This window comes from Nerophis ophidion, linkage group LG21 (assembly GCF_033978795.1).
Source record: "Nerophis ophidion isolate RoL-2023_Sa linkage group LG21, RoL_Noph_v1.0, whole genome shotgun sequence".
Classification (NCBI taxonomy): domain Eukaryota; kingdom Metazoa; phylum Chordata; class Actinopteri; order Syngnathiformes; family Syngnathidae; genus Nerophis; species Nerophis ophidion.
The window spans coordinates 9,873,960-9,889,431 of NC_084631.1; the positions used below are offsets into that span (position 1 = coordinate 9,873,960).

The 15,472-nt window shown below is 43.9% G+C and overlaps 1 protein-coding gene across 3 annotated transcripts in view; it reads left to right on the forward strand.

The window, feature by feature from the left end:
* pogzb (pogo transposable element derived with ZNF domain b) overlaps window positions 1-15,472 on the forward strand; it is a 35,419-nt gene that overhangs the window by 10,250 nt on the left and 9,697 nt on the right. For all 3 annotated transcript variants that reach the window (XM_061881861.1, XM_061881863.1, XM_061881862.1), the window contains exons 10-16: window positions 7,118-7,264; window positions 7,324-7,458; window positions 7,531-7,727; window positions 9,784-9,909; window positions 9,983-10,042; window positions 10,132-10,244; window positions 13,144-14,769. In XM_061881861.1, the coding sequence (XP_061737845.1) occupies window positions 7,118-7,264; window positions 7,324-7,458; window positions 7,531-7,727; window positions 9,784-9,909; window positions 9,983-10,042; window positions 10,132-10,244; window positions 13,144-14,769 (2,404 nt within the window). The remainder of the gene's footprint in view (window positions 1-7,117; window positions 7,265-7,323; window positions 7,459-7,530; window positions 7,728-9,783; window positions 9,910-9,982; window positions 10,043-10,131; window positions 10,245-13,143; window positions 14,770-15,472) is intronic.

A 15,472-nucleotide genomic window follows, 5' to 3' on the forward strand; every position in this document is an offset into this window, starting at 1 on the left:
TCCAACAAATTTTTGAATAATTTTTTTCCCTTACATATATACTCGCCGCACCGGACTATAAGCCGCAGATTTATCCCGGTACGAACGATTTTGTAAATGTTTCCAAAATCGAAGTCATCGTCATTGACCCACGAGCGGCGGAAACTAGCTCTTCAATTAGGAAACTGAAAAAATTAATATGGAGTTCCACTGTTAATACTGACACTCGTAAACATATTGGCATGTTGTATTGGAACTTTTCTAATCAAGTAGTCAAACAAAATTCCCCTTCTTAATTTTAGCACAATAAGACATTGACAATAATTTTTAGTAGGCTTCAGTAGATAAGAATGTAAACATTGTCTGTACAGTAAATAGAGGCGATAACAATCAATCAATCAATGATTACTTATATAGCCCTAAAGCACTAGTGTCTCAAAGGGCTGCACAAACCACCACGACATCCTCGGTAGGCCCACATAAGGGCAAGGAAAACTCACACCCAGTGGGACATCGGTGACAAAAATGACCCTGGAACAGAGTATTTCCATTTATTATGTAAAATTGGTTGAACTGGTTCCACTCCATCCATCCATCCATCCATCCATCTTCTTCCGCTTATCCGAGGTCGGGTCGCGGGGGCAGCAGCCTAAGCAGGGAAGCCCAGACTTCCCTCTCCCCAGCCACTTCGTCTAGCTCTTCCCGGGGGATCCCGAGGCGTTCCCAGGCCAGCCGGGAGACATAGTCTTCCCAACGTGTCCTGGGTCTTCCCTGTGGCCTCCTACCGGTTGGACGTGCCCTAAACACCTCCCTAGGGAGGCGTTCGGGTGACATCCTGACCAGATGCCCGAACCACCTCATCTGGCTCCTCTCGATGTGAAGGAGCAGCGGCTTTACTTTGAGTTCCTCCCGGATGACAGAGCTTCTCACCCTATCTCTAAGGGAGAACCCCGCCACCCGGCGGAGGAAACTCATTTTGGCTGCTTGTACCTGTGATCTTATCCTTTCGGTCATGACCCAAAGCTCATGACCATAGGTGAGGATGGGAACGTAGATTGACCGGTAAATTGAGAGCTTTGCCTTCCGGCTCAGCTCCTTCTTCACCACAATGGATCGGTACAACGTCCGCATTACTGAAGACGCCGCACCGATCCGCCTGTCGATCTCACGATCCACTCTTCCCCCACTCGTGAACAAGACTCCTAGGTACTTGAACTCCTCCACTCATGTAGTTAAATAAAGTAAACTAAAAATGCCTGTACACTTAGGAGCCGTGTTACGGAGGTGAAACAAACCAATTGTAGAGCATCGACTATGTTTACTTTTACTAATCTTGTACAGTTAAATCATGTGAAGTGAAGTGAATTATATTTATATAGCGCTTTTCTCTAGTGACTCAAAGCGCTTTACAAAGTGACACCCAATATCTAAGTTACATTTAAACCAGTGTGGGTGGCACTGGGAGCAGGTGGGTACAGTGTCTTGCCCAAGGACACAACAGCAGTAACTAGGATGGCGGAAGCGGGAATCGAACCTGCAACCCTCAAGTTGCTGGCACGGCCACTCTACCAACCGAGCTATGCCGTAAACAGTTTAATAGTTTTAATACTATTTATGATGAGGGTAGTTTGACCCTGGAACTGATTATTTATCTGCGCGGTAAGAAAATAGGAAAAGTTTGATTAGCTTTTTTTGGGGATGGATTAGTGTGTGTGGCTCACAACACAGGGGTCCTGAGTGACTGCTGGGGTTCCCTCCGGGTACTCCGGCTTCCTCCCACCTCCAAAGACATGCAACTGGGGATAGGTTGATTGGCAACACTAAATTGGCCCTAGTGTGTGAATGTGAGTGTGAATGTTGTCTGTCTATCTGTGTTGGCTCTGCGATGAGGTGACGACCTGTCCAGGGTGTACCCTGACTACCACCCGAATGAAGCTGTGATAGACTCCAGCATCCCCCGCGACCCCGAGAGGGACAAAGCGGTAGAAAATGGATGGGGCTTCAGCTGTAGCACGCCGATGTGTTAGTATGCTATAAAAGAGTTCCTCAGTGTTCACTTATACAAAAACAACAGCTTGGTTATTATACAGGGATACGGAACATAAATTAAGTATTTTTTACTTTTTTGAATTATTTTTCAAAGTGATTTAGAGGTAGAATTGATTTCCTAACATTAGCTAATGCAGCTAATGTTAGCAAATCAATTCTATGAGCCGATTTTTACATGTTAGACTGCAAATTAAAAAAAAAAATTTGGTCTTCTTGTCTCTCATAATGATTGTGAACGATAGTCAAAATAAAAAGTGCAGTTACCCCTGAAGGGCAAAAAACAAATGATATAAATCAGAGATAATAGTATTTATTATGTTGTGACTCTTTAGTCACTTAACGATTGGATCCGACTCCTGGGGTGGCGATTTGATTAAGAATAATTTCTTGATTCAAGTTTTCAATCAATCAATCAATGTTTATTTATATAGCCCCAAATCACAAATGTCTCAAAGGACTGCACAAATCATTACGACTACAACATCCTCGGAAGAACCCACAAAAGGGCAAGGAAAACTCACACCCAGTGGGCAGGGAGAATTCACATCCAGTGGGACGCCAGAGACAATGCTGACTATGAGAAACCTTGGAGAGGACCTCAGATGTGGGGAACCGAAAGCAATGGATGTCGAGCGGGTCTAACATGATACTGTGAAAGTTCAATCCATAGTGGCTCCAACACAGCCGCGAGAGTTCAGTTCAAAGCGGATCCAAGACAGCAGCGAGAGTCCGGTCCACAGGAAACCATCTCAAGCGGAGGCGGATCAGCAGCGTAGAGATGTCCCCAACCGATACAGGCGAGCGGTCCATCCTGGGTCTCGACTCTGGACAGCCAGTACTTCATCCAAGGGAGGGGGGGACATAGGAGAAAGAAAAGAAGCGGCAGATCAACTGGTCTAAAAAGGAGGTCTATTTAAAGGCTAGAGTATACAGATGAGTTTTAAGGTGAGACTTAAATGCTTCTACTGAGGTAGCATCTCGAACTGTTACCGGGAGGGCATTCCAGAGTTCTGGAGCCCGAACGGAAAACGCTCTATAGCCCGCAGACTTTTTTTGGGCTCTAGGAATCACTAATAACCCGGAGTCTTTTGAACGCAGATTTCTTGCCGGGACATATGGTACAATACAATCGGCAAGATAGGCTGGAGCTAGACCGTGTAGTATTTTAATTTTAGTTTTATTTGGCATAATGATTATAATGAAACATTTTTAAAATGGGTTACTGTGCACGGAGATGGCCTAAGCACGTCTTTAAAAATTAATTCTTATTAAAGATGTGTTTTGAAAATTATGAATCGATTTAGATTTGGAATGAATAGGAATCCCATTTCAGATGTGAATCTTTTTTTTTTTTTTGTGTACCCCATGGGTTATTATTAATACATACTTGACAACAACTACGGTTGTTCCGTAATGAGTAAGGGACATGCGGTAGAAAATGGATTGATGGATGGAGTACGGTTTTTGATCATTCATTCCGTTTACGGCTGCAGTGGTTAAAAAATCCGGTTTTCCATTCCAATGATTAACTTAAAAATAGAAGCTACATAACTTAACTACATTTCCCATTTGCTTGGCTGTAGCTCCGCTGCTTTTTTCACAAGGAGCGATTTCCGTAGCTTAGCTATTTTTAGACGTATGTAGCGGTTAGCTAAACTACATGCTACAAAAGAAGAGAGTGAGAAGAGAAAGAGAGACGTGGACGAGTGCAACTCCACGGGCAGAAGACAAAATATATGGGAAAATTCAATGATGATTGGTTGGTTTACGTATAAGAAAATCCATGATCTGTTGGTTGGTTTACCATGATGAGTCACGACTTCACTGCAAAAACTGAAATCTTAGTAAGAATAAATATCTCAAATAAAGGTGATATTTACTTATTTTCTGTTTGATAAGATAATTATTCTTACTAAGCAAATTTAATGTTAGTGTTTTACTTGTTTTAAGGGTTTTGGTTCTAAATTCCATCCATCCATTTTCTGCCGCTTATTCCCGTTCGGGGTCGCGGGGGGCGCTGGCGCCTATCTCAGCTACAATCGGGCGGAAGGCGGGGTACACCCTGGACAAGTCGCCACCTCATCGCAGGGCCAACACAGATAGACAGACAACACTCACACTCACATTCACACACTAGGGCCAATTTAGTGTTGCCAATCAACCTATCCCCAGGTGCATGTCTTTGGAAGTGGGAGGAAGCCGGAGTACCCGGAGGGAACCCACGCAATCACGGGGAGAACATGCAAACTCCACACAGAAAGATCCCGAGCCTGGATTTGAACCCAGGACTGCAGGACCTTCGTATTGTGAGGCAGACGCACTAACCCCTCTTCCACCGTGAAGCCCTGGTTCTAAATTATCTCAGTAAAATATTACAGCTTGTAGCTGAGATTTTATGACCTATATTGAGTAAAACATGCTTGAAACTAGAATATCAACTGATTCAAAGCTCTGTTGTTAACACTCACAAGTATAAAACTACTTTTTTAAAGTAATCATTTCTTACTTCAAGCTTGAAAAAAAAAAAATTATGATGCCGAGCGCATATCATTATGTCAATGATATTTTTCAACATTTTGAGGAAAAAGGGTCTCTTTTTCCTACCAAGAAAAGTGCACTTTATATTAGTGAGAATATACTTATTTTAAGGTATTTTTGGGTTAATTGAGGTTAGCTAATTTTACTTGTTTTGGAAAGTCTTGACAAGCCGAATTTTCTTGTTCTATCGGCGGATCATTTTGCGTAGTTCAAATAAAATACCCCTAAATTTTATATATTTTTCATTGTTTTTGAACACTGACAATTTGCAGTGTGGTTAAATATTAGGGCAAAACATTACGGACATGCCAATCAGAGGCAAGATAGGGCGGGTCATGGAAGACGACGAGATAGTCGGAGAAGAGAAGAGGGAATATTTAAGCGGGCCATTTATATATTAAAAAAAAAAAATGGTGGAAGATTGCAGAGGGATTGGATTCTCTTCCTTAGATCTTTCTTTTAGCGATGTAGAAGACGTCCAGGAAACCCACAATGCGTCTACTTGGCTACATTTGGACAGCATCTGGATAAAACAATGCCCAAAGGATTCATTTTTGTTGTTTACCATGTAAGCCCAAATCAAAACTGCTCTCGACATGGAAGACATGAAATACATATTTAAGAACACACATGATTGTGGCAGACGTGATGACTTTTGCTACAGTATAGCCCGTCTAGATGCTACATTTCATTTTCATTGGTGTTTTAGAACAAGACAGTAGCTGACATTTTGTTCATTATTTCGGCTGTTTATATTTTTGACATTGAATAGTTGAATAATTTTGAAACATAAACAACATAACTGCAATATATTTGTTATTTCATGCTATTAATCACAAATGGCTATTCAGATAAAGAAAGTTAGCTAATAGAATGCATCAATCCATCCATTTTTCCACCGCTTATTCCCTTTGCCTATCTCAGCGACAATTGGGCGGAAGGCGGGGTACACCCTGGACAAGTCGCCACCTCAGCGCAGGGCCAACACAAATAGACAGACAACATTCACACTCACATTCACACACTAGGGCCAATTTAGTGTTGCCAATCAACCTATCCCCAGGTGCATGTCTTTGGAGGTGGGAGGAAGCCGGAGTACCTGGAGGGAAACCACGCATTCATGAGGAGGACATGCAAACTCCACACAGAAAGATCCTGAGCCCGGGATTGAACCCAGGACTACTCAGGACCTTCGTATTGTGAGGCAGACGCACTAACCCCTCTTCCACCGTAAAGCCCTAATAGAATACCGTTAAAGTTAAAGTACCAATGGTTGTCACACACACTCACACACTAGGTTTAGCCAAATTAACAACATTGTTTTTACATTATGATTTTTGCAGGGTTTTTTTGTGTGTCAAAAGTTGCCTCTGATTATTACAAATGTGGAGGTTTTAGCCACAATCTAACCCAGGGGTGTCAAACTCAAATACAGAGTGGGCCAAAATTTTAAACTGAACAAAGCCGCGGGCCAAGGTTGAACAAATGAACCTTTTAATAGGGACCCAAACAAGTTTTGCATTGAATATTGAACAAGCGAGGCTTATATAACCTTATAGTGACATGCAAAATTGAGTTTCAAATAATAATAATTACTAACAAAACATCAATGGCATATCAAATAAAATTTAAATAAAAATTGAATTTGAAAATAAAATAACAATAATGAATGAATCAAACATTCAAGCCTTGAAGTAACAAGAGAAAGTGCATTAATAAATTGTTAATTATTGCTCAGTTTGCTACACTGATTTGCTTGAACAATGAATATGGAACAAGCAATAATTATATAATTTAATAGTGCAAAATCCACATTCAAAAAACAAACGGAAAAAAAATAAATGGTCAAATAAATACAATTTAAATAAAACATTTAATGCCTCTTTTCTATTTGCAGCCTTCTGAGGTAAATATCAACATTACATTTTTGCACAGGCTAAAAAACCTTAAAATAAAATAACAATGAGATGGGTGGGGTTGGTGGTGGTGGGCGTTTTTTGTTGGTAGTCAATGCTGCAAGGGGTTCTGGGTATTTGTTCTGTTGTGTTTATGTTGTGTTACGGTGCGGATGTTCTCCCGAAATGTGTTAGTCATCCTTGTATGGTGTGGGTTCACAGTGTGGCGCATATTTGTAACAGTGTTAAAGTTGTTTATACGGCCACCCCAGTCTGACCTGTATGGCTGTTGAGCAAGTATGCTTGGCATTCACTTAAGTGTGTGTACAAGTCGCATATATCATGTGACTTTGCCAGCACGCTGTCTGTAAGGAGTAAAAGCGGACATGACAACATATTGTAGACAACGCTAAAGGCAGTGCCTTTATAGTACCGCCGGGCCAGCTCTAATGTTCATTTGATATTGCCTCAAGGGCCAAATGAAATTGTACAGCGGGCCAGAGTTTGACACCCATGATCTAACCCGTCTGAATGCTAAAAATCATTTTGCTTCGGGGGTCTAAACCCCCCAACATAACTTTGTCCTGAACCCTGGCTACTCTTCATTTTGAGTTTCAAAACAGGCAGGCATGTTAATATTATATGACGCTCCTCAGGTGTGCTCCTATCGCTCGTCTTTCTACTCGGACGTCCTGCAACACTTCGCCAGCTTCCACAGAGACCTGCGCTGCCTGCTCTGCGTCTTCTGCCTGAAAGTGACCAGGAACGTGGCAAACTACCAGCAGCACGTGCTGCGGCACAAGGTACACGTGCACCTGGTAGGGCACGCCCGTCGCGGTCGCTAACCTGCGTGTGTCTTCAGGTGAGTCAAGCCTTCCACTGCAACAGGTGTCGTCTGCAGTTTGTCTTCCTGAAGGACAAGACGCAGCACAAGCTGGAGGACCATCACAGCGTCCGCCGACCCGCCAAACTGGAAGGCCTGCCGCTTGGGTCAAAGGTGGGCTTGGTTTTGTGCCGCGTCGGGAGCGGGCCGTGCCCAGAGAGTCGCCTGTGACTGTTGTGTTTGCAGGTGACCATCCGGATGTACAGCAAGAAAAGGCCCCCCGTGTCGTGGGTGAGGGGCGCTGCCCAGCTCCTGCAGAACCCCTCCTCTCTCATCCAGCCAATCAGGATCAAAGCAAAGCATCAGAACTCTTCAACCCCCAGTAGCCTGTCCACTGCTCCAGGGTCGCCCCCCGTGAGGCCCACCGGTGTCCATGGCACCAGGTGAGTGCTCCCCCCTGCCCCGACTTGAACGTGTAACCTAACTTTTATGCCTGGGCAATAAATCGAATTGAAAAGTAATAAGGGGCTGTTTTTTTTCAGGGGAATTTGCTTACAAATCAGAGATGAAAGTCTTTTGACTTTTTGAACGGATGACAAACATATGACAAAATATATACAAGTTTGGCTTCGATAATGTGAATTATGTTTTATATAGCGCTTTTCTCAAGTGACTCAAAGCGCTTTACATAGTGACACCCAATATCTAAGTTACATTTAAACCAGTGTGGGTGGCACTGGGAGCAGGTGGGTAAAGTGTCTTGCTCAAGGACACAACGGCAGTAACTAGGATGGCACAAGCGGGAATCGAACCTGCAACCCTCAAGTTGCTGGGACGGCCACTCTACCAACCGAGCTATGCCGCCCCAATGGCGGCAGCTTAATCAAATGTGGCTCAATTCCACCGATTTAACAAATTTTTTCCAGGTACTGAGACTTTGGAACCGGGTGCAGTCTCGGTGCGGTCCCCTGATTTTTTACTTTATTTTGTACAATCCATTTTAATCCAGTTGGTTGCTCCCTCTCACATTACCGCGTGTAAATCTAAACGTAACCAACGTTCAGCAAAAATGGCTACCCTTCACCCAAAATGCACCATGAATTGAATAATGTGGACCCGACTTCAACAAGTTGAAAAACTTATTCGGGTGTTACCATTTAGTGGTCAATTGTACGGAATACGTACTGAACTGTGCAATCTCAAATGCAGAGGACACATTTCACCACACCTATAGTGTGTGTGACAATCATTGGTACTTTAACTTTAATCTACTAATTAAAGTTTCAATCAATCAATCAATTGCAAAATCACCTTGAGCCCTATTGTAGTGCAAAGCAGCTGTTAGGCTGCAAAGTAGCAGCCCTTCTGTCTGAAAGCATTGACACTTGCAATCGCTCACTGGACCACAATGGCTTCTCACCAGGGTCCACCCTCACTCTTCCCTGCAGTCTACATCAGGAGTGTCCAAACTTTTTGAAATGGGGGCCAAATTGGGCTAAAATATTTGGCTAGGGGCCAAAAGCTGACTGCATATAAAGTAACCATATATATATATATATATTAGGGCTGCGAATCTTTGGGTGTCCCACGATTCGATTCAATATCGATTCTTGGGGTCGCGATTCGATAATATATCGTTTTTTTTTTTCGATTCAACGCGATTCTCGATTCAAAAACTATATTTTTCCCATTCAAAACGATTCTGTATTCATTCAATACATAGGATTTCAGCAGGATCTTCCCCAGTCTTCTGACATGCTAGCAGATTAGTAGATTTTTTTTTTTTAAAAGCTTTTATAATTGTTAAGGACAATGTTTTATCAACTGATTGCAATAATGTAAATTTGTTTTAACTATTAAACGAACCAAAAATATGACTTATTTTATCTTTGTGAAAACATTGGACACAGTTTGTTGTCAAGCTTATGAGATTTTTATAAATGTCTAAAGATAATGTCAATGAGGGATTTTTAATCACTGCTATGCTGAAATTATAACTAATATTGATACTGTTATTGATAATATTCATTTTTGTTTCACTACTTTTGGTTTGTTCTGTGTCGTGTTTTGTGTCTCCTCTCAATTGCTCTGTTTATTGCAGTGTTGCTGGGTCAGGTTTGGTTTTGGAATTGGATTGCATTTTTATGGTATTGCTGTGTATTGTTTTGTTGGATTGATAAAAAAAATTAAAAATAAGTAAAAAATCGATTAAAAAAAAAAGAGAATCGATTTTGAATCGCACAACGTAAGAATCGCGATTCAAATTTGAATCGATTTTTTCCCACACCCCTGATATATATATATATATATATATATATATATTCATGTAGCATTCAGAAACCACCCGGTATTTTGAATTCATGGCGTCTTGCGGGCCAAATAGAAGAAGATGGTGAACCTCATTTAGCGCACGAGCCGTAGTTTGGACACCCCTGGTCTACTTTATTTACAATGTACATTTCTAACTTGAAGTAAGTCATAACCGCGCCTCATTGACAGGTTGGTGTGCTTGGAGTGTGGAAGCGAGGCCTCTGATCTCCCCGCCCATTTTCCCACGCACGTGCGCTGCGTGCTGTGTGCCTACAGCAGCTGCTGCTCTCGAGCGTACGCCGCCCACATGATCCAGTAAGACCGCAACCCTCTGTGCAGGTAGGGAGAGGTGTGTCTTTATTATCTTCACCCTGTCGCTTGATTGCAGCCACCACGTCCCGCGTACCAAAGGGGAAGCACTTCCTCTTCATCGGCTGCCCCCGCCTTGGTGAGACCCCATGATGGGATCGGGCATCGCTAATACTCCACCTTCTCTAATTGCTGGCTGAGATTCAGGACGTCGTTGTTGTGTTTCAGTCCCTTTACCCTGTGGTGTTCCCTGTGCGACTTCACATCTCTGTCTGCCGACAAGATGGCCGAGCACCTCGTGATCAACCCAGAGCACCACAGCGCCACCTGTCGAACCCGGGGTAAGTGTCTTCACAGTGTACACTAGCGAGCGAGCGGTTTTTTTTCTGGGTCGATTCAGCTTATTAGCAGTCAAGTGTGCCGATACGGATATTTGGAGCCGATATTCATTTGCAGTAAATGTTTTTTAAACATGAATATATACGTCCATAAGCAGCTTTAAGTTTTGTTTATTTTACATTATTTTTTTAGGAAATATGGGACCATTAGCAACACAATTTTTTATGTGGTGCTAATGTTGTGGTTATTTAGCAGCAAAAAAACACCATCCATCCATCTTCTTCCGCTTATCCGAGGTGAGGTCGCGGGGGCAGCAGTCTAAGCAGGGAAACCCAGACTTCCCTTTCCCTAGCCATTTCGTCCAGCTCTTCCCGGGGGATCCCGAGGTGTTCCCAGGCCAGCCGGGAGACATAGTCTTTCCAACTTGTCCTGGGTCTTCCCCATGTCCTCCTACCGGTCGGACGTGCCCTAAACATCTCTCGAGGGAGGCGTTCGGGTGGCATCCTGACCAGATGCCCGAACCACCTCATCTGGCTCCTCTCGATTTGGAGGAGAAGCGGCTTTAGTTTGAGCTCTTCCCGGATGACAGAGCTTCTCACCCTATCTCTAAGGGAGAACCCCGCCACCCGGCGGAGGAAACTCATTTTGGCCGCTTGTACCCGTGATCTTGTCTTTTCGGTCATAACCAAAAGCTAATGACCATAGGTGAGGAAGGGAATTTAGATCAACTGGTAAATTGAGAGCTTTGCCTTCTGGCTCAGCTCCTTCTTCACCACAACAAATCGATACAGCTTCTGCATTACTAAAAACGTCGCACCAATCCGCCTGTCGATCTCACGATCCACTCTTCCCTCACTCGTGAACAAGACTCCGAGGTACTTGAACTCCTCCACAAACACCTAAGTTACGTGTGTCTAAGAGGAGCATCAACATTTGCGTTTCTAAATATGGCAAATCTCCTGGGAAAATTGGTAAAAAAGATTGGAAGAAAATATATATTTTCCGTATGTAGGCCGCACTGACTATAAGTCGAAGATATATATATGTTGTGAAATGAGTTATTTACACCGAAATATTTTGTAAATGTTTATTTACTTACCGTAATTGTTCTCAAAAGGTGCCTGTAATACGGCAGTAAAACAGCTGATCAAACAAAACAGAAGTCATCGTCATGGACCCACTAGCAGTGGAAGCTAGCTCTCCAATCAGCTTAACCGACCCAATAACTCCACTGTGACATTTTGGTGAATTTACTGAGGAATGTGTGAAACAAACAATACAAAAAAAATGCCATTGTAATACAGACACTCGTAAATGTGTTATCACATTAGCTAATGTTAACGACTCTAGTGTCATTACATTAGGATAGCACATACAAATATGCATTAAAACACTCCTGCAGACATCACACTAGGGACGGTTTAGTAAGTAAGAATGATTTTTAGTTGCTTGGAGTGATGAATGAGTAATCCATACGAGTAGAATAACTAGAAGACGGAACAGATGTCCGGTTCAAACACTGATGACATCTATTAAACAAGACAAGAAGCAAAGAATCAAACAGAGACAGAATTGAATTTGGCTCAGTGAGGAGAAACGTGTACATCTGTACCCTTTGTACAGTGTCATTACGCTCTGACAAAACATTGTACGTCTCGTCTTTTATTTGGACTTTCCCTGATTACATGGCAACAGCTGTTTCTAAAGGTACGATGGTCGTTAACAGCCATTGCCTTTGATTACAAAACAGTTCACAAGAAAAGGTTGTAAAACAGTTCACAGAAAAGGTACTTAGAGGGGAGTCGGGCCCTGCTTCCTCTTCGCTTTGTAGTTCTCGGTTCAAGACAATATCTTTCTGTTGATTAAAATACATGAAAGAAACAAAACACCTTCATGTTGCTTCCCATCCTACACAGTGGAGTTTTACAAGCCTTCTGCTTGGTAGGATTAAAGACAGCTTTCGTCTGCTCGCCGGGAACTCATTGCACTACGGCACAGACAGACAGTGAACGCGTCCAAAAGATGGTGCCGTAGCATAAACAATAACGGAAGCGTATTTGCTGGTTTTTTTTTTTTTTTAAGTATCTGCACATAGGCCGGCAGCTCTTTTAAATCTTTCACTGGTTTGTGTACCTCTGCTTAATAAATGGACTGAATGTGCTTCCATGGCTGTATGTTCATTTCAACAAACGGGGTATTGTTTGGATGGCTAGTTTGTCACTTCAATCATTGATTTGTTGTTCAATATCGTAGTTACTGGCGCACGGTGTAGTTTGTGTTAAGTTTTATGTTGCTGAAAAAGACGTAATTTCCTGACCAGTTCCTCCAATTAAGACCTTGTTTTCTTCCGTGATGGAAGACTTGGCTCACGGCCTTCTGTACGTGGCGCAGAAAGGAAGCACACACACACACACACACACACACACACACACACACACACAGCTGTAAGTGATTGGTGAAACTTCTGCCTCAGTCACTTGTCCATTTGGTTATGGTTTAGGTTTATTTTAAACATGCTATACGGATGGGCAAAAATTTTACTCTAGTTTGATCCAATTTGTATAGATGGATAAAACGCTAATTAAAGGGTGAAACGGGTCTGTGCTTGAACAGTGGTTATTATTATCTACTTGACTATTTTTTAAAGTTTTTATGCTAAATAATAGTATCATTTAAGTATATATTGTCTGCTGCTGTAGTTGTTAAAAAAAAACAGGCTGATACAGATAAATGTCAAATAATTGGTCGATCATTAGTGTACACGTTCACTTTGTTTATGTTCTTTACATTGTTTCAGTTCATGTTTAGTAATAAATTGGTGTAAGAACGCTCCCAACAGTTACTTAAGTTATTGTTTTGCTAACACATATTTCTCAAAGGAAATTTTTTTCTTCTTTCCAGTCTACATTGAATCGGATATCCAGCTGTATTCAGATGAAGAGGCTCCAAAGTCGGCTGAGGGGGTGGACCCTGTCCAAAGTGAGGACTGGAGGTCGGTCGATTGTTGGAAACAGCCTTTAGAAAACTCAAGCAGGAAGTCCTGCGTGCTCCCGTTCAAACAGGCCAGTGGACCTCACCACCCCCTGGAGCAGAACAGCGATGCCATCGATTTCTTCAACCTGATGTTCCCCGCGGCCCTTGTAGAACTGATCGCCACGGAGACCAACGCCCATGCGAAGACCTGCCAGTACCTGGGCTCCGGATGCCCAGACTGGATCCCGGCGACCCCACATGAGATAAAAGGTTTCATTGGTCTGTGCATCCTCATGGGGATTCAGAACCTTCCCGAGCTGGCGCAGTACTGGTCGTGCAATGACCACGACAACAGCCGCACGTTCCAACACACGATGACCCTCGCGCGCTTCAAGCAATTGGCGTCCAACATTCGAATGGGAAGCTTCACTACGGACGAGCATCGCCGCACCGGCAACCCAAACGACTCGCTGCACATCTTCAGGCCGATGCTGGACGTTTTAGGCGGGTCCATGTGGGATGCTTACCGGCCAAATTGCTGCCTGAGCATTGACAGGGCTCTGCTACCCCGTCTGGAGGGAGACGGAGTCCTCGGCACAGGGGACTCCAAAAGCCAGCCTCAGGTGTGGCTGCTGTGTGACTCTAAGTCCGGCTACTGCCACCACTTCTTCATCCAAACGGGCGAGAAGTTGAAACAAGAAGCGGGCTTCACCGTAGTGATGGAGCTGGTCAAGGGTCTGGAGGACAAACACCATCAGCTCTACTTGGCCAACTCGCTCACATCAGTCCCGCTCGTGCAGAAGCTTTTGGAGCGCGGCATCTACACATCCAGCTCTTTCCCGCCCCTCAGCCACATCCTTCCCAAAGGGCTGTGGGAGGACGGCCGTCTGGACAAACCGGGAGACTTCTTGCAAAGGAGTCTCGGCCCCTTGCTAGCCACGCGCTGGAAGGACACCAAGGAAATGGGCTGCCTGTCTACCAATGCCGATGCGGGCAAAGCGGACACCGTGTGGAGACGGTCTCAGACCAAAGTAGGCGGCTTGGAGCCCATGAATCGACCCATGGCCTTCCGTCTCCTGCAAGAGAACATGAGGGGGGTGGACATTTGCAAGCAGCTACTTGCCTGCAACCCCCTCGGTGGCATCCTGCAGGACCGCCACTGGCGTAGTCTCTTCTGGTTCTTGGTCAACCTGAGCGTGGTCAACGCGTTTATTGTGTTGCGCGAGAGCCGCAAAGAGACCCCGCCGGCCTGGGTGCACAACGGGCTCTTCATGCAAGTCAATTTCCGAAAGCAGCTCGGCTGCCAGCTCGCCAATTGTGCGCGGAGGTCCTCCTGGGCCGCGAGCTGGCATCTGCCCAAGGCAGAGGGCACGGATAAGACCATCCAGCGGCACCGGCTGGCCAAAATCGGTTCTGCCTCAAAGAGGTGCCACAACTGCAACATTAAGAACATTCACCACGAGAGTGTCTATGGCTGTGTGGTGTGTCGGATCAACCTGTGCAAGCAGCCTCGATGCTTCTGGGAGTTTCACGGGCTGTCGCCCATCAACAAGGGTAAGTCTCTGCTCTCCTCAAGGCCATCTTAAAGGAGAACTGCATTTTGGGGGAATTTTGCCTATTGTTCTCAATCACAATGACAGACATGACGATGGATGAATTCTAAATATTAAATAAATGCGAAAAAATATTCTGCCTATAAATCTCTTAAAGGCCTACTGAAATTAGATTTTCTTATTTAAACGGGGATAGCAGGTCCATTCTATGTGTCATACTTGATCATTTCGCGATATTGCCATATTTTTGCTGAAAGGATTTAGTAGAGAACATCGACGATAAAGTTCGCAACTTTTGGTCGCTAATTAAAAAGCCTTGCCTGTACCGGAAGTATTTGTGCGTGACGTCACCGGTGTGAAGGCTCCTCACATCCTCACATTGTTTATAATGTGAGCCACCAGCAGTAAGAGCAATTCGGACCGAGAAAGCAACAATTTCCCCGTTAATTTGAGCGAGGATGAAAGATTTGTGGATGAGGATATTGATAGTGAAGGACTAGAAAAAAAAAAAAAAAGCGACGGCTCCGGGCGGCGGCAGTGTGAGCGTTTCAGATGTAATTAGACACATTTACTAGGATAATTCTGGAAGATCCCTTATCTGCTTATTGTTTTAATAGTGTTTTAGTGAGATTGTAAAGACATACCTCAAAGTCGGAGGGCTGCGGTGAACACGCCAGTGTCTCAGAGAAGCCGAGGAGCTAAGC